Source organism: Elephantulus edwardii, unplaced genomic scaffold (assembly GCF_000299155.1).
Source record: "Elephantulus edwardii isolate Elephantulus edwardi_28Jun2011 unplaced genomic scaffold, EleEdw1.0 scaffold00214, whole genome shotgun sequence".
In the NCBI taxonomy this organism is placed as follows: Eukaryota; Metazoa; Chordata; class Mammalia; order Macroscelidea; family Macroscelididae; genus Elephantulus; species Elephantulus edwardii.
In genome coordinates, this window is record NW_006399964.1 from 2,522,399 (window position 1) to 2,542,062 (window position 19,664).

The 19,664-nt window shown below is 41.0% G+C and overlaps 2 protein-coding genes across 2 annotated transcripts in view; one reads left to right on the top strand and one right to left on the bottom strand.

Annotated features, from left to right (window-relative positions):
* SCCPDH (saccharopine dehydrogenase (putative)) overlaps positions 1 to 10,282 on the top strand; it is a 34,988-nt gene extending 24,706 nt beyond the window's left edge. The window contains exons 8-12 of the mRNA XM_006897741.1: positions 2,492 to 2,611; positions 2,698 to 2,754; positions 6,175 to 6,286; positions 9,237 to 9,318; positions 10,027 to 10,282. Coding sequence (XP_006897803.1) covers positions 2,492 to 2,611; positions 2,698 to 2,754; positions 6,175 to 6,286; positions 9,237 to 9,318; positions 10,027 to 10,132 — 477 coding nt within the window. The 3' untranslated portion in view covers positions 10,133 to 10,282. The remainder of the gene's footprint in view (positions 1 to 2,491; positions 2,612 to 2,697; positions 2,755 to 6,174; positions 6,287 to 9,236; positions 9,319 to 10,026) is intronic.
* A 2,975-nt stretch (positions 10,283 to 13,257) lies between these two features.
* Positions 13,258 to 19,664, bottom strand: part of KIF28P — a 156,758-nt gene continuing 150,351 nt past the window's right edge. The window contains exon 24 of the mRNA XM_006897758.1: positions 13,258 to 13,413. Within this exon, the coding sequence (XP_006897820.1) occupies positions 13,258 to 13,413 (156 nt within the window). The remainder of the gene's footprint in view (positions 13,414 to 19,664) is intronic.

Sequence of the window (19,664 nt, forward strand, 5' to 3'; positions counted from 1 at the left end):
GATTTAATAGTCATAAATATTTTTGCAAAACATAGAGCACCTAAATATCTAGAGCAAGCACTGGTAAACTTGAAGGGAAGAATAATAATATTATTTAGAAACTTTGATACACCACCTTCAACAGTGTATAAAACACTGAGAAAGTCAGCAAGAAAACAGGACTCATTCATTAAATAACTTGAATGCCCACCATAAACCAACTAGACTTTAAAGATATATACAGAACACTCCACCAAAAATAGCATAATACACATTCTACTCCAGAGCACATATTTCATCACAAAGCAGATCATGATAAATTTAAAAGACTGAAATTGTACAAAATATTTTCTCTGGCCAAAATGGAATCCAGTTAGTAAAAAAACAGTGGGGGAAGAAAACCTGAAAAAGACACAAACATATGGAAATTAAACAATATAGGATTAAGTTTCCAGATCAAGGAAGAAATCACAAATTTTCTACAGTCAAGTGGAAAGGAAAGAATAGCATATCAACACTTACAGGATACAATATTGCACAACTGTGTTCCACTGCTAGGAAAATCTCCCAAGGAAATCAGAACTGAGACACGAATGGACCTAGGTGCATGGAACACCCATGTTCATAGCAGCATTGTTCACAATAGCAAGAAAATGGAAGCAGCCCAGATACCTGTCAGCAAACAAATAGATTGAGAAATTGTGGTGCATTCACACAGTGGAGTACTATGCAGCACTCAGAACAGTGATTTTGTAAAATTGTAGCCTAGGGAGTCCTACATCAAGTGAACAAACTCAGTCATATAAAGACAACTACTGCATAAGACCACTATTGTGAAAATAGGAGGATAACGGAGCTAGATAAGCATTTAAAGTCCAAATTTACAGGATGTAGCAAAGACACTACTTAGATTGAACCTTCTCATAATAAATGCCGTAATGAATAAAAGATCTTGGATTAACAGCCTAATTTATCAACTCTAGGAACTAGAAAGAGAGGAGCAAACGAAAGGTAACAGTATAAGAAGAAAGAAAACAACAAAGACCATTTCCTTTTCAATATTCTCATTGTTATTAGAAGAATTGGCTGATTTGTGTATATTGCCCTGCCATTTTACTGAATTGGTCAGTTAAAGCCAATCATTTTCTTGTTGGGATTTTTCTATATACAAGATCAACCCAAATAGAGACTGTTTTGCTTCCTCTTTGCTAATTTGGATGGCCTCTTATTTCCTTATCTAGAACTTCTAATACAGTATAGGAGTGGTGATAAGGACATCTTTGTATGCTGATTGTTCTCAGGAGGATGCCTTTAAGCTATCTCCATTGGTCCACTTTTCTAGGATGATGTCTGTCCTTAAGGATTGGCCCCTCCAGTCCTTAAAATAGAGAGTGTATGGGCAAGCACACATCTGAATCCACAGGTGCCAGACTGAGTGGTAGGCTGTAAGTGGCCAGTTGATTAGATGGCACTTTATCTGAGCCCTAATGGGTTGTGCATACAATTCCTCATGTGTGGGCAGTGTGCCAACTCCAAGATGCCCAAAGATGATGCAAGAAAGTACACAGAGAAGCCTGCCCCAAATGTAGACGCATTCCACTCTCCAGTGTGGTAATTCTGTACTGTGCTCTTTTTTTGAAGACCCACCAAACTGTTTTCCATGGTGTCTGCACTGTTTTGCATTCTTACTAGTGCAGAGCTCTGGTGGCAGTAAGCTGCACTGCAATCCCAGTGGCATGCAGTTCAGATCCTCCTGCTGCTCCAAGGGAGAAGGATGGGCATTCTCCTCCCATGGAATTAACTGCCTTTGAAAACCTGCTGGAGGGTCAGGTATGGGTTGGTTCCAACTCAGCAGTACACAACAATAACAACCAGTGCATAAGGATTCCAGTTTTTCCACACTCTCCCAGTACTTGCTGACTGATGATATTTCCTCATTGTTTTGACTTGCATTTCCTTAGTGGTTAATAACTTTGAGCCTCTTTTTTTGTGTTTATTTGAATATCCTATTCGTGAAATACGGCAGTTGCACATTCGGTTCAGGAAATTTTCAACAGTCTCCCCTCATTGGGGCTGTTAGCATACACTGTCCTTGCTTGTGCAGATGTCCATGGCCATCCTCCTCTTTTGTCCAAGTGTCCATGGTCATCCTTCTTTTCTGGAGTGTCATCTTGTTCTTTCTGGTTACTGAAAGAATTGCTCCTGTTGTCAAGAAGCAGCTTGGTTTTTTCAAGTTAAAAGAGAGAGGATATTCTCTCATAGGAGAAGTTTTAAAGAGAGTCCAGATTCTGTGTGCTTTAGTGTTCAAATAGGGGAAGGTAATTACTGTTGCTGCAGTTGTCATGGAAGAATAAGGTGCCTGCGCATCTGGTTTCTGAATTAAGCTTTCAGAACGTAATGTTTTTGTTCTGGATTTATGGCCTAAGAGTTATTTCTGCATGGCTAATATTCCCTCCTGTGTTGTGTGATCTGAAATAGATAGGGCCATGCTAATGTTCTCTTTCTCATGTAGGTACAGTATGCAGCTTATGTGACCGTGGGAGGCATCACCTCTGTCATTAAGCTTATGTTCGCAGGACTCTTCTTTTTATTTTTTGTGAGGTTTGGCATTGGAAGGCAGCTTCTCGTAAAAGTAAGTAAAACTGTCAGATCTTTACAAGTATTTTTATAAATTTTTAGCAAATTAAACTGAGAGTTTTATTTTTTTTTCCCCCCCAGTTTCCATGGTTCTTCACCTTTGGTTATTTTTCAAAACAAGGTCCAACACAAAAACAGGTAATCATTTCTTTAGTGTCCAAATCTCTACAGTATTTTCCATTTTGTTTTTCCTTTTACTCTATGTGGTTACAGAAGCAGCTAAGGCTTAAAGCAGTATGCTCTTGGGCACACTCTCTAACACCTTACTTAAATGATACCATTGTGTCAGATACCCTTTGTTATCATCTCTGGTCTGTAGATTGGATACAGAGAGGATAAGGAAATTGCCTGAGATCAGTGGCCAAGAACCCAGCTTATATGGCTTTGAGAACTGTATTCTCTCTTTTTCATACAGATCTCATTTATTTTGGCTCCTTTATTTTCCCCCTCTGTTGTCTCCTCTTTTACCCCCTCCCCCACTTCCTAAGTTTCACACCCAACCCCTGGAGCCCCATGATAGATGAATTGCTGTCTCTCTAATAGCCTCACGTTCACACATTGCCATAGAATTGGAACTGACTCATAGCTGACCCTTCGAGTTTTCTGAGACTGTAAATTGCTTGGAGCAGCTTGTGGATTTGAACTGCCCTTGAGTTGGCAGAACAACTCCCTACCAACTAGGCCCCAGAACTCCCTCTGAGAGCCTCAGTTGTTATGTGCCATTGAGTCGGAACCACCCCACAGCGGACCCTCCTTCATCTTGTCTTTTCCCCTTGTGAAAGTCACCATTGGGTCTTACAGTTACTACTAAATGCATGACATGCTTTTTATCCCTTATTTGCTCTCCATTCTCTTTCACATTGTCCTCCTTATTAAAATACTTGGAAGCACAGTTACCTCTCAATATCCATGTGGGGTTGGTTCCAGGATACCCCTCCCATGGCTACTCAAGTCCCTTATGTAAAATGACATCCTATTTGCAAATAGCTAACACACATCCTCCCATTTACATTGAATCAGCTCTAGATTACTTACAATGCTTATTGTCAGTTGTTGTTGTTGTTGTTGTTATGTAACATCAAGTCGCCTGCAACTCATAGCAACCCTATGTGTAATAATTCTGAACCCTGCCCTATCCTGAGCCAGTCTCACTGGCTTTGACACACTTAATCTCTATTGCCCCAGTTACTATGTCAATCCATCTCACCCAAAGCTGCCTTATCTCACCTTTCCAAGCATAATGTTCTTCTCCAAAGACTGGTCCCTCCTGGCCATGTGCCCAAAGTATGTGAAATGGAGCTTCAAAATCCTTGCCTCCAAGGAGAAACATGGTTTCATCCTCTTAAAGACAGATAAATTTCTTCTTCTGGTGGTCCATGGTATGTTCAAGACTCTTCTCTAACACCACAACTCAAAAGCATCAATCCTTCTTCTGTCATTCTTAGTCTTTGTCCCACTCTCTGATGAATAGCATGTAATTGCTAAGACCATGGCCTGGATGCACCTTAGTCTCTAGACTTTTCCTCTTGGACTTTGAGGGATTGCTCAGAACACTGAATTATTTCCTCCAGCCCTTACTTGACTCTGTTGTTGGTTGATTGTTTTGATTGAATCTATGGAAAAAGAAGGCATACTCTGCTTGCTTCTCCTGGCTTCTAAGGTCATCGATTTTACAGGCTCCTCTCTAAGGGTTCCTCCTTCAATTTCACAATGCCATATCCTCACCTTCTTTCTATTCCTTAAATGTCCATCATCCCCGAGGCTCTACGCATTACTCACTTCTCTCTTCTCCCTAAGCAGCTTCAACAGTGTACATTTATATTTTCAAATTTATACACTCAACTATTTTACTGGATCACTTGGCCACAGTTATTTCAAACTCAGTAGGTAAAAGCTGAATTTTGTTCTGACAGCTCTCTATTCTTCTGTATTTTTCATCTCAGTTGGTGGCATTATCTGCTCACCCGGAAAATTGGCACCATCTTAGAGTTTCTCCACACCCATCTTGGTTTAGTCCTCAACCTGGTGACTGGCTTTTTCATATTTTTCCTGTTCCTTCCTCTCTGGTCCTTCCCACTACTGTCCAGGAGATCTCTTACAAACACAAATATTTTGTTGCCTGCCTTTTTAAAAAAATAAATATAATTTAAATTTTGTACTGATTTACTTACAAAGTTCGATCCAGTGTGGAAAAAGTGTTACCTTTTTTTAAGACTTTTCCTGAGACACTTGCTTTGCCAGTGATTCTTAGCTTGATTTTCATATATCTGAGTCACTATTTTTTAAAAAATGCATTCACTGACTCTGCTTATGGACGTTTTGATTCAGTAAGTGGGACTTGAAAGTGTAGAGCCAATGGTTCTCCTCTTGGAGAGAATCTGAGACTGCAGACCAGAGCTTCTGGTTTAATTTGGTCTGGATTGTGGCCTCGCATTGAGATTTTTTTCTGGCTCTCCAGTGATTTGGATGCACTACCAAGATTGAGAATTGCTGATGTTGATAGGAGGTTCCACATCAGGCTTGCCTAACTTTCACATGCAATGGAAAATACCATGGCTTAGGGCAGGCACACCTTAGTCTTTAAATTGACATTATTTTGCTAGCACATTAAAGAGTCCTTGACAGCAGTTTTGCTTACTGTAACACATCTTCTGATTTCTTGACTGATGCTACCATGGGTGGTGATTGTCGACGTAAACAAAATTAATTCCTTGACAACTTCAATTGTTTCTCCATCTATCAAGGTCCATGTAGAGTTTTGTTTTTTTAATGTTGAGATGTAATTCATATTGAAGACAATAGAGGTTGTTTTTTTTTTTTCTCTTCTGCCATAAATGCGTCAGATCCTCTTCACTTTCTGCAAGCAAGGTTGTGTCATGTGCATGAAGCAAGTTGTGGATTAGTCTTCCTCCATTCCTGATGCCACATTCTTCTCAAGTTACTTGCACAGTATATATAGATTGAATGGTGTAGAGAAGGCTTTGACAGTTAATATTGAATAAAAAGTGGTTGACCACACTGAATTCTTTGTTACCATTTGTCTGAAATTAGTGATAATGAAAAATGTGGCAGTAAGTCTTCTAGGTTACACTTTTTAAATCAGCTTTATGCATCTGTAAGTTGTTTGATTAATTATCTGTCCCAGTATATATTTTTTTATTTGCTGCTATTTTTATCTTGTCACCTCAACAGAATGCCCAAGACCAAATTACCATAATCTATTGCAACCTTTTTCCCTAGAAATGAAAACTTACCTTCTGCTTCTCCTCTTACACTGCTTGCTTTGATATTACCATCATTCTTTAAACCACAACTGAAGAAGCATCTTTATCCCATTCCTTTACTTACTTCCCTCCCCCAAAACCACACAAGTTACCAAAACTTACACCTTCAAAAAGGTAATTTTTGCCCTATGATTCAAGGATAAAGAATGTTCTAGCTGGTGGAATATTATTTTCATATGTTGATAATGTCTCTCAGGAAGTTTGGAATAACAGGTTTTGTTGGGTCCTGAGAAGGGATTATTTATGTGTTGGATCCTTGGCTTTCTCTTTGCAGATAGATGCCTCATCATTCACGATGACATTTTTTGGTCAAGGATATAGCCAAGGCGTTGCTCCTGAAAAGAACAAACCAAATCTCAGAATTTGTACTCAGGTGAAAGGACCAGGTACGGCACATAACAACAGCCAACAGTGGGATTTATTAGGGAAGGAGGTTGGAGAGTGGGGGAGGCAGAGAATATCATGCGATGCAAACCCAAGTTTTAGAGGACCAGGTATTTTGCATCTGTTTAAAATTGCTTGGAAGTTTTAGGTGTTTTTTGTGTTTAACAACAGAATCATGGGCTCATTATAATATGTGTTTTAAAGCCTTAATTGTCTTAGAAATACATTTGAAAAAATTTAAGTAATGATTTAAAATTAGTTGTAAAAGAGAGGAATAACATTACTGGTCTAATTGAGCTTTGTTAGTGAATATCGTTGAATTTTCCTTTCAGCTGTGACTCATGGAAAGGGTGATTGATGTTTATCAGTGCCATTCTCATGATCACTTTAAAACTGGTGTAATTTTGCCAAAAGTCAGATCTATGGATTAAAACTGGTGTAATTTTGCCAAGAGTCAGATCTATGGATTAGCATTTTTTTTAATCTCTGAAATTCTTCATAAAATCTGTGTGTACATTTGCATTTTTCTGGAGAATGAAATAACTTTTGCTTGTTGAAATAATTTATTGCCTGAAAATAGTTGAAGAACATTGGCTATAGAGTTTTATGGAACTGTAGGGTGCTCTAGTGCCCTGGTGGTGAGCAGCATGCTGCCAACCCAAAATCACCAGCTGCTCTGCAGGAGGAAGATGGGCAGTTCCGTTCCCTCCCATGTGATTTATTGCTCCGAGGGTCAGCTGCTACACGTTGGTTAGGACTAGATGGCACACAACAACAAAAATATATTTGCTATAGCACAGGGAGTGTGCTATATTTTTCAATTTTTCAGTTGTATTCTAGTTGGGAGACATTACTATCTATGTACATTGCCTTCTTTTACAAACATTGAGCTTTTTAAGATGAGTTGACTGTTTATTATCTGACAGAAATGGGTAAACCATGCTGTTTTCTTTCCATTTTGTTGTTGCTGGCAAGTGAAGTGGATTCTGACTTAGTTCAACCTCATGTTTGCAGAGTAGAACTGCTTCTTAAGGGCTTTTTTATTTTCTTTTATTCATTTTAATGAATATTTACAGAGATTTTGGATTTCCATTCATTCATTGTTGTACTTTCCTCCCTGCCTGCCCTTCCCCTCCAGTTCGCTCTTCTCTTTGAAAATTAAAAGAAAAATTCCTTCATTGGTATAGAATTCTCCCCCCTCCCCTCTGCCCCAAGTACACTCCACTATGCAACCTTCATTCTGGACTCTTGCCATAACCATAATACTCAATCATATATTGCTTTTAAACTGTTCTCTTCCTCATCTGTTTCAATGCAGTATACATGATTTATCCAATTTTCTCAGTCTCACCCAACCCTGATGTCAGTCCCCTTTTACAACAGTGGCATGCAGTATTTGTCCTTTTGTGACTGAGATATTTCACTCAGCATAATGTCCTCCAGGGTCACCATTTTGAATAATATTGCATGAGTTCCTTGTTTTTCAATGCAGCATAGTATTCCTAAGCGTTTTTAAACTGCCATGTTGGGAGCGGATCCTTAATCTTCTGTGGTGTCTGGGTGGGTTTCAGCCACTGACTCTCAGCCAGTGGCAGAATGCTTGGTCCTTTTCACCACCCACAGACTTCCTTCTTTATGGATATCTTAGTTTCTCAGGTTTACTCAGTTGTTTTTCTTTTTAAACTGGAGAGGTGGGGGTGGTGGTTTCAGGTGAAGTGTATGAATGTAATACGGGTTATTTTATTGTATTAATGGAAAAAATAAAGCATAGGGTCATAGACTTTGATAACTGAAAAGAAGTGGTGCCGGCCACTGAGTTAAGAGCGTGGACTGAGGAGCCAGCTGCCTGGCTGGGATTCTGATCAGCTGCTTCCTAACTTGGGCACATTGCTTAGCTTCTCTGTGTCTATTTCTTCATGTGTAACTGAGGATTAAAAGTAGTAGTGCCACCTTATGTAATTGTTAGAATTAAATGAGTTTGTAAGATAGATGGGAACACACAGTGAACACAATCAGCTGCTAGCCAAAAGCTTGCAGGTTCAGGTCCATCTAGCAGCTTCATGGAAGAAAGGCCTAGTGACTTAAGAAAAAAAAAATCAACCATTGAAAGTTGTTCTCTTACACATAGGGGTCACCGTGAATCTGTCAATTCAGTGGCAGCTTTTATATTTTTTAAATAGATTTAAGGCTCAGAATAGTTTATAATATAAGTGCTGTGTAAGCGTAGATTTTTTTTTATTAATTTAGTGATTCTCTAATTGCTGTTGAGTTGAAACTATCTCATAGCTGATCCTCCTTTGGGTTTACAAGGCTGAATCACATGGGAAGAGATTGCCCAGCTTTTTTGAGGAGCCATTGGTGGTTTTGAGCCCTCAGAGAGGAGCAGTCTTTAGGTTAGCAGCAGACCCCCTAAGGACAGTACTAGAGCTCCCTAAAAAGTGGTGGTGGTGGTGGTGGTGGTGGCTGTGTACCGTAGAGATGCAACCAACCCCTGGCTGACCCTCCAGTGGGCTTTCGCACAGGTGAAGATTGCCCAGTCTTCTGTGGAGCACCTGGTGGATTCAAACCCAGTGCATTTAGGATTGAAGCACGGTTTTCTTACTACGAGGCCACCAGAGAAAGAGAGAAAGAATATATATACACTGTGTGTGTGTGTGTGTAGAGGAGAGAGAAAGAGAGAATATATATACACAGAGAGTGTGTGTGTGTGTAGAGAGAGAATATATATAGAGTGTGTGTATATATATATGTGTGTGTGTGTGTGTGTATATATATATGTGTGTGTATATATATATGTGTGTGTATATATATATATATATATATATATATATAGTGTGTGTGTATATATTTAGAATGTATATATGTTCTGTGTACCTAGAGTTAGCTACAGAGTCTTGTGAGTGTGGTTGAATGAATGCTTATTGAATCTTTTCTTCCATCTGTTTTCTCCAGAGGCCGGCTATGTGGCTACCCCCATAGCCATGGTTCAGGCCGCCTTAACTCTGCTCAATGATGCCTCTGATCTTCCGAAGGCGTAAGTCTGGTTTTCTTCAATTCTTAACGAGGGGCTCTTTTTCCCACTGCGAGTGACTTGCCTCATGGGATCTTGGCTAGATGATTATCAAATGCACTGTCTTGCTGGTATATGTTATGCTAAAACTAGGTCAGTCTTTTAAATGAGCCTGAGCATGCAGATTTAGAAATAAATTAGACATGACCTAAAATAATAGCAGGTAGTTAAAATAAAAATTCTACTTAGTAAGATTGACTATGCCATTTTTCAGATAGGTGTATACTCTTTGAAAATATGTTGTATTTTATGGCATGCAAAGACTTTTTCTATTCACTTTAAGGCCTGTGTATGCTTTAATAAGTTTATTACCTAAATTTACTTCACTCAGGGTCTGTCTTTTATGTTCTGAAGTGTGAGCTCTATTTTATAAACAGCAATTATTCAGGTTAATGGCACTCCGGCCCCCTAATGCTCCTGTTGGTGGACAGTCTCACTAGGACTGAGCCAGTCTAGATGGGTGTGGCCATGTAACTGGTTTCTTCCTCAAGCCCATGACTGTTCATTTGACCAGTTGGGGAAATGGAACCCAAAGCATCTTTGATAGAATGAAGAGTCGAGTTTTCATGAGTCCTCAAGGGATTTGATTGCCAGACCTCCAGCCATCACACTAGCAGAGGGGAGGGCTGACAATTGGCCCAACTACTGTCTTACCTTGTTGTTATATTACAGGGGTGGAGTTTTCACACCTGGAGCTGCTTTCTCCAGAACGAAGCTGATTGACAGACTCAACCATCGAGGCATAGAATTTAGTGTCATTAGCAGCTCTGAAGTCTAAACCCTTGAAGAAATTAACTAGAGTCCTAAGATATAAGAAGTCACAGCTTCTGCGTTTGACCTTTGAAATTCTTTTGTAAACCTGACTATATATAGAAGAAGATTTTGAACTTTGAAATAACTGCACATTAAAAGGAGGAAAGTGAACTAGTCTGCATTAAATTTCAAATCTCAGCTGATTTTTATTGCTTATGAGAGAGAACTAATAGTTTACTTTTCATGATGTGTGATGGTAAGTTCTCTAAATGAATGGGCAGATCAGATGGGGGGGTGATTCCCCCCAGGGTGGGTGTTCCTTACCTCATTTCTCAGCGCGAGGGCCTCGAGCTGGCATCTACGGAGGGCACACACTGCTGCTTTGCTCCTGTGATGCTGAGCTGACCTTACTTCCTAGGGGGCTTGTCTGTAAACCAGGTGGCCCTTTGCTAAATCAAGCAGCCTTTTTGTTATTTTAGCCTAGTTTTTCTGCCATCTGCACTGATGATTTTGGACTTGCACGTTGAATTCTGAATAATAGTTTGCGATTTGAACGATGATTGTGTGTGAACATGCTCAGTAGTTGTAGAAGTTTGCTTCGCAAGTAGTCTCTACCTATTTACTGCTAATAATAGGGCTTGTCGTTCTTTCTTGTCCTGAGCTCATTTCTATTTTAAAGATTCAGCTTACAAATTTCTGTTGATTTTTACTGAAAGCAGACTTTTTCTCTGATTGGATTTTTGTATATTAGCTTTTCCATTGAAGCCCTAAAATGAGGCCAAGAACTTGTGCTTTTGTAATAAGCATTTAATAAACACATGCATAGCATTTTGTGCTTTTTTTGTAAAGAAAATAACCACATCTTTATGGAATTTCTAAAGGGAAACCAATTGCAGGAGCCCTGTATTTTGCTGGGAGCTGTGTCTGCATGTAACGGGGCTGGTTGGTGGTAACACTGCTTGTTCTCCCCTTCCCTCCTCTGCTCTGCCTATTCTTGGGAGGCCTGTGGCTTTGTCACCAAGAGGTGGAGATTTTATTTCAGCTGTGCACCAACTTGTGAGACCTTAGAAAATCGTTTATCACCTTTAAAATAGGCCCCACAACTACCTGCATATTGGATTCCTAAAACAACAGTAGGTTTCCCTGAGGGTTGCAGGGATGTGTGTTCAGAGGATCCCAGGGGTTGGCTCCTGGGAACCTGGTTGACCTGGTTTGGGGGGCCCTGGCTGAGGCTGCAGCATTCCTTCAGCTTTGCAGTTATCATGTTTCCCTCTAGGTTGACATTGGTGTGTACGGTGGCTCTGTGACCTTGTCCTTCAGCTGGAGAAACTGGTGTGGTCACCTCCTCATTTACCTTTGAACCCCACAGGGCTCCACATGCTCTTAGTTTCAGAAACTCTAATCATAACATTCTAGAACACCTCCTTCCATCCAAGTTGTAGAGCCTTGAGACTCCGTCCAGTGGGTAGGTCCAGCTGGCAAGTCTGATTGCCCTGTGCCGCTTCTGTTGCCCACTGATGGGCTTTCCAGGATCCAGCACTTCCTGCATTGCCTCTGTCCCTGCCCTCACCATGTGGGGCACCACACTTGAACTAAAGCTATGGATTTTTTATTCTCGTGTGCATCAGCCAGGCCTTGAGCTTCCCACAAAGACCAAGCTACCCCATGGGTCTCTGGGCCCCGGTATCAGGTGAAATGCATTCCCCTGTCCTTCGCTCCCCTGCTCAGAGAACTTCTGTGACTAAGCTTTTGATTTTCCTGACATCCACTTTAAAAAAACACCAGTTGGGGTCATCATCTCTAATTTTCTTGTAGGAGACTTCTTAAGAAAATCAGTTCTTTCCCCAGGGCCATTTTGTATATTAAGGCCCTAAAGTGAGCCATTCTTGACAGTGACCCAGACAAGTTACATAACCTTTAAAGTCTCCCAATGGGGGAATACTGGTGGAAACCCAGAGGATTATTGTGTGAGTTAAATGAGCTTGGCGGCTAACACATGATACACACTAGTTAAGTCTCAGTATTGTGACTATTGGTTTGGAACCACTCTGGCATGCATAATGTTTCCTTCTTAAGACTACATAGTGCCTGTCAGAGCTCCCCTAAGGACTCATCAGTGAAGTCTGATGTCAAGGTCAGCTTCAAGATTGTATGACCTGTGGTGGGTTTTATTTCCCGCAGTCCAAATCTCTGCCATCCAGGGACCTACATCACGAAATACTCTTTGTGTTAAGACATCAATGCTGTGTAGGTGGAACATAATTAAAGTAAGCCTGTGAAGAGAGAAAACCAAACTTGTTCAAGACTACAAATGTGATGGGCAGGAAATAACCATTGTCTGTTAGTCTAACAGATCAAAAGAGCTTCATTTAAGTTCTAACTGCTGTAAATATTCATGATGAGTGCTTTTGGTCTCCTCTGTGCCAGGCACCAAATGATTTCTATTCATTAACTGCTCTGGAAATACTATTACTCCCCATTGTAACAGACAAAGAAGATGATGTTAAGGGAAGCCACGTGCCCCCATCTCCTAACCGATAAATAGAGCTAGGGTTTGGATCTCCTAACCGATAACCCAGGCAGGTCAAGCAGGGTAACCACTCATTGGTGAGTATCTCACACCTTGAAGATGAACTCCACACCCCCTCCCGCCCCCAATGCTTAACTAGGGGAACTCTGGTGGCCTACTGGTAAGAATATGCTCTCCAATCCCACAGGCACACAGTTCAAATCCACGAGCTGCTCCACAGGAGAAAGATGGGCAGTCTCCTCCTGTATGATTAACTGCCTCTGAAAACCCTTTTGAGAGTCAACGATGGGTCACTTCTGACTTGATGGTACACAACAGCGTTTAACATTTATTTTTTTACTAGACTTTGTTTTTACAGCTCTTTTATGTTTAAATAACAACTGTACAAAAAGTACAGTTTCCATACACTATCCTACAATATATTCACATTTACAAATTTTTTAATGAGATTGAAGGAAAGGAGTGATGTTTTTTTAAACATTAGGAGAAGTGGTTGAATGGGAAATGAACTGAAATATATTGAGTGGCCAGCTCTCAGAGCTGAGTTACTTGGGGCCATGAGGCACTCACAGTCTTGACAGCACAGAGCTCACAGTTTTCCAGTTTCTTTTGGGATATCCTCATTCTCTGTCATGCGACAGAAATTCTCTCTTTTTTTTTACTAGAAGAGCGACATCGTTTTTCAGCCTCCACAAGCTGGATTCAAGTAGGTCCCCAAAGTCCTTAAACATCTGGGACTGTTGGCGTATAAATGGTCGAAGCATTTGATCATCATCCTAAAAAAAAAAAAAAAGTGAAAGTAAAAGAATGTAATGGTATGCCTTGCAGAAGCACCCTGGAGTAAAATGCCAGTTAAGAGCTCAGTTGTTAACCAAAAGTTTGTGGTTCAAACCTACCGGCTGGCTCCACAGGAGAAAAGATCAGGTGATTGGCTTCTGTAGGGATGCTCTCATTGCCAACAAGTTGGTCCTGACTCCTGTCAGGTTTGTAAGGCTGTATATCACAAAGAGAGGAGCTCCTGTGGAGCCAGTGGACTTGAACCATTGGAGATGTTCAGCCTTTAGGTGAGCTGCACAGTTCACTACAATCTGTGCCACCAGAGCACTCTGCTGCATAGATTAACAAAGGAAGTGCTATGAGACGCTTCTGTTCTTGGGAACACCGAGACTTGGAAACCACAGACATCTTGTCATCAGACTGAAAAGCATGACATGCACATGAGGAGGGGGCCCCCAGGACGTTTCCCCTGAGGGCTGGATAGCTGCATTGGAGCACACTTCGCTTCAGGAAGGCTACCTGACAGGCTCGTTTCTCCCAATGGGGAAAACTGATGAGGGAGCCCAGATCCTTCCCAGTCTTTCTGATAAATGTTTATAAATCCTCTGATGCTTTACGGGTCAGGGCGGTTGTTTATGGTAATTGTGGGCATGAGGATTCTCTCATTGGTAGGCTTTAGCTAATCTCTTCCCCTGTGGAAGCAGGTGCCCCTGAAAGAAGATTGCAGGAATACCTCTGAGCCAAGGTGTGCCAGTGCCAAGGCAGCGATGGCCGCTGAGGGTAGGGATGGGCCTCTCATTGTTTATTTCCCTGAGTATTAAGGAAATGCCTGTTCAAATCCTCTGCCCATTTATTCCAATGTGTTCCCTAACATGTCCTATTTTAAAAGTTATACTTAACACTGATTGATAAAGAATACACATATGTTGTCCCAGGCTATGGATATGGATTTCTAGTTTTGTTTATTTACCCAGGTGTGTGTGTGTGTGTGTATGCTCTGCGTGGGACAGAATGCCCAACACACATGCACAGGTAACAGTTAAAGTGAACACCCCTCTAACTACAAGCTGGTCAGGAAATGGAAATTGGCCTCTCCGTTCCTCCCTGTCACATGAGTCCCCTCTCCTAGAGCAACTTCCAGCTTGACTGACTGGTGTGCTAATAATTTTCTTAGCCTCTTTGAAGAATTTTGCAGAATTCTTTGCAGAACCAGTTTCTTCCCTAGAGAAATGAAAATGGTTGAGGAAAAAATCCCACAACTGAACCAATAAGCAACATCATGACAAACATAGAAACTATTTCATTGGTCAAGGATTTCATGTTACTTGAATCCTTTCCAAGGAGAACTATGTATTGAACTGGGCAAGTCTGCTGAATATGACCTCTTTACCATGTTACAGAGCAACGATGTCATGTTGAGGACTAAGATGCACCTGATCCAAGTCAGTATTTTCAGTTGCCTCTCATACATGCAAAAGAAGAGCTTTATAAAGGGGAAGGACTGATGAAGAATTGACAGCTTTGAATTACGGTATTGGTGAAGAATACTGAATCTACTGCCAGAAGAACAGTGAGTCAGTCTTGGAGGAAGTGCAACCAGAGTGGTAGACAAGATTTTGTCTCACATAATTTGGGTCTTTGTCAGATGGTCTGAGTCCTTGAAAAGGGTATTATGTTTGCTAAAACTAGAGGACCTGTGGAAAGATTGTCTAGAGGTGGATTGACAGGTGCTCAGCACTGAGCTCAGGCATGAAAACTGTTAGGAGGTGGTTACAGGAGCGGGCTATGTTCTGTTCTCATGCACATGGTTGCTCTGAGTTAGCCAACTTGATGCTGTAGAAAAACAACAGCAAGAGGGTATATATATATCTCTTCAAATTACTAAACATGCCTCAGAAAATCGCTCCTACCAGCTTCTCACATTGTGTGCTCAGTGTACAGATTGAATATGTACGGAGGAATGATCAACCTTGACACATAAAATCGTTCCCGATTTTAAACCATTCATTGTCCCTTGTTCTGTGTGGACAACTGCTTCTTGTTCCAGGTCTAGGTTTCACGTGAGCACTGTTGAGTGCACTGGGGTCTCCTTTCACCTCAGTGGTAGCCAAAATGTGTTATGGTCCACACAGTCAAATGCCTTTGCATAGTCACTAAAACACAAAGACACCTCTTTCTGTTATTCTGTACTGTTGACCAAGATCCACCTGACATCATCCAACATCAATAGCCACAGTAGTACTAGTCAGTAAGTCAAAAGACATGTCACACTGGGAAAATCTGCTGTCTAGGACTTCTTTGAAGTCCTAAAGAGCAAGGATAACCATTTAACGACTAGGATGTGTGCCCAACCCAAGCCATAGTGTTATTTTTGGGTTGGTTTTTTTTTTTTCAGTTGTTTTCAATGCATCTGAAAATTGGACAATGAATAAAGACTCAAGAAGTGATTGATACCTTTGAATTGTGGTGTTGGAGAAGAGTATTGAATATTCCATGAACTGCCAGAGGAACAAACAAGTTTGTCTTGGAGGAAGTGTAACCAGGTTGCTTTTGAGAGGCAACGATTGTGAAACTTCATCTCCCAGACTTTGGGCATGTTGTCAGGAGGGACCAGTCCTTGGCAAGGACATCATGCCAGGAAAGGTGGAGGGTCAGAAAAACAGAGGAAAACCCTTCACAAGACGGATTGCTACAGTGACTGTAACAATGGCCTTGGGTGTATCAGAGGTGATGATGGTGGTACAGGACATGGGGCATGGTTCAAGTCATTTTGGTAGCTCAGAAGAATAATTGCATGTAAGTTTCTGTTATTTCAGATCTTCACCAAAGTCTGATGTTGGTACAGGATAGAGCAAGGCCCAGACCTTTACAACTTCACAGAGTGGCTATGATTTGTAGTCTGTCTGATGTTGCCTAATGGCAACATGCTGAGCTCTGGGCAGCAGTCCAGGGAGGTGTGCTGCTGCCCCAGAGCCGAACTTCCCCAGCAGTGACGGCTTGCTGTACTTTGGATAAAAGCAGTAAATCTTCCAAAACTGCAAGGACATGACATGTTTCTCCAGTTACTTGGATGTTCTTAAACATTTCAATAGATTTTTGTTGTTTTTTTTAAAATTTATTTATTTTTCATTTCAATGAACATCCACAGAGATCCTGGAATTCCACTCACCCATTGCTGCACCCTTCATCCCCCCCAGTCCGCTCCTCTCCACGAAAAGCAAAAGGAAAACTCCCTCATTGCTACACAATCCCCCCTGAACATTCCCCAACCACACCCCCAACCCCAAATATAATCCACTCTGCAACCCTCATTCCGTACTCTTACGATAAACATAATGCCCTAAAATATAATACTTAAACTATTCTGTCCCCCATAGACTTCAATGCTGTAAACATATTTTGTCCAGTTTTTCTCAATAGAGTTTAAATATTTTCTCTATAGAAGTTCCATGTATCTCATGTTAACTGTAGGCATGAGTACATGAAACTTCTATCGTTTTAATAGAAACTTTTATTATTATATTTTAACCTAAAACAATTGCCTGTTTGTTACTATTAAAATGCATTTAATTTGTAAATACTGATTTGTATCTAGCTTTGTAATGATATTATAAATTCTGCTAAGATTTCTTATTTCCACAAACATGTCCTGTGGAAATGATAGAGGCTGCATTGTATTAAAAAAAATATATAGACTGTAGAACAAGACTGGCTAGTGTGAATCTGGCCCTGTTTACTCTAGGGCAAGTTACTCAATCTCTTGTGCCTTAGCTCTATTCACTTGTAAAATAGGATTATTAGGAGTAGGGAACTCTGGGGGCTTAGAGTTGTGCTGCCAAAGAGTTGTGGCAAACAGTTGTGGTGCAACCCAAAGGCACACAGTTCAAATCCACCAACTGCTCTGAGGAAGAAAGACAAGTAGTCAACTGTTCAATTTACTGCCTCTGAAAACCTGTTGGCAGGCCAGATATGAGTTGGTTCCAAGTTGATGGCACATAACAACCACTTTAGATGGTTGTGAGAATTGTCATAAAATGTTTAGTAAATATTATATAAGTGTGTAACTTGAATTCACAAGTGTATGACATGCTACAGAAGATCAAGGACTACAGCCTTGAACATGGATTGCATCTCAGTATCAAGAAACAAAGGTCTTCACCATTGGGACAAGAGACATCATGATACCTGGAGAAGGGATTGAAGTTGTCAATGATTTCATCTTGCTTGGATCAACAACACCCTTGGTACCAGCAGTAAAGGGATCAAGAGATGTATTGCATTGGTGATCTGCTGTCAAGAACCTCTCTAAAACACTGAAGAGCAATGATGTCAGAAGACTAAGTTGCACCTGACTCAAGCCATGGTCTTTTCAATCACTTGCTGTGCATCTGAGAGCAGAACAGTGAATAAAGATGACAGAAGAAGAATTGATGCCTTTGAACTGTGGTGTTGGAGAAGAGTGCTGAATATCCCATGGACTGCCAAAAAAACTAAGCAGGTAAATCTTGGGAAAAGTGCAACCCCTTGGAGGCTAAGATGGTGATGTTTTGTCTCATATACTTTAGGCATATAGCTAGGAGTGGCTATTACCTGGAAAAGGACATCATGCTTGGAACGGTGGGAAGTCAGTGAAAAGAGGAAGAGCCTCTGGTATTCTTACTAACTGGATTGATGCAGTGGCTGCAGCAATGGGCGGGTGTGTCAGAGATGATAAGAATAACACTGGGTAAGACAGTGTTCAGCTCTGTTTGTAGGGTTGCTGTGAGTTATATTCTTCTTAACACCTAACAATACAAAAATATAAGTGTGTACTGTTGTTGCACTGACTGGAAGAGATCTATATTTGTTCCCATTCCAAAGAAAGGTGACCCAAAAGAGTGGGGAAGTTATCAAACAATATCACTAATATCACATGCAAACAAGATTCTGCTGAAAAGTATCCAAAAATGACAGAGAACTGCCAGAAGTGCAGGCTAGGATTAGAATAGGCCATGGTACTAGGGATATTCTAGCTAATGTTAGATGGATCTTGGCTGAAAGCAGGGAATACCAGAGAAATGTCTATTTTACCTTCATTGACAATGCAAAGGCATTTGACTGTGTGGATCATAACTGTTATTGACTCTGAGAAGAATGGGAATCCCAGAACACTTATTTGTGCTTGTGTTAAACCTATACTTGGACCAGGGGTCAGTTGTCAGAACAGAGCAAGGAAACACTGCATGGTTCAAAATTGAGAAGGGTATATGCCAGAGATGTATCCTATCTCCATACCTTTTCAATCTATACGCAGAACATACTATCTAGGAGGCTGGGCTCTATGAGGAGAAATGTGATATCAGGATTGGAAGAAGACTCATCAACAAACTGTTATGCAGATGACACAACCCTGCTTGCTGAAACTGAGGAGGACCTGAAGTGCTTGCTGCAGAAGGTCAAGGACTGCAGCCTTCAATGTGAATTGAAGCTCAACATCAAGAAAACAAAGATTCTCATCACTGGGCCAATTGGCAGCATCATGATAGAGGATGAAGAGACCGAGATTGTTAACAGCTTTAGTTTGCTTGGTTCTACAATCAACACTCTTGGTACCAGCAGCCAGGAAATGAAAAGATAAATTGCCTTGGGAATGTCTGCTGTCAGAGACCTCTCCAAAGTACTGAAGAGCAACAATGTCAGTCTGGAGACTGTGCCTGATCCAGGCCAATTTTGCAATTAATTGCTATGTATTAGAAAGCTGGACAATGACTAAGAATGATAGAAGGAAAATCTATGGCTTTGAGCTGTGGTGTGGGAGGTGAGTATTGAATATACCACGGACTGCTAGGAGAACAAACAGGTTTGTCCTAGAGAGGATGAAACCAGGCTGCTCATTGGAGGCAAAGATTCTGAAGCTTCGTCTGACATACTTTGGACATGTTGCAAGACCAGTCCTTGGAGAGGGATGTCATGCTTGGGAGAGTGGAGGGACAGCACAAGAGAGGAAGACCCTCAATGAGATGGACTGACTCAGTGACTAGGGTAATGGGAGTGGGTATGTCAGAGACAATTAGGTTGGCACAGGATAGAGCAGGATTCAGAGCTGTTGTACACAGGGTTGCAGCTCGATGGCATATACCAACAACTGCTATTGCTATTATTTTTTCCCCTTTCCAATCCTTATACTCCTTTATTTAATGAAATAACATAAGTGCGAGAGCCTATGGTGATGAAGGAAGAAGTTCAAGCTGCTTTGAAGGAAATATCAAAA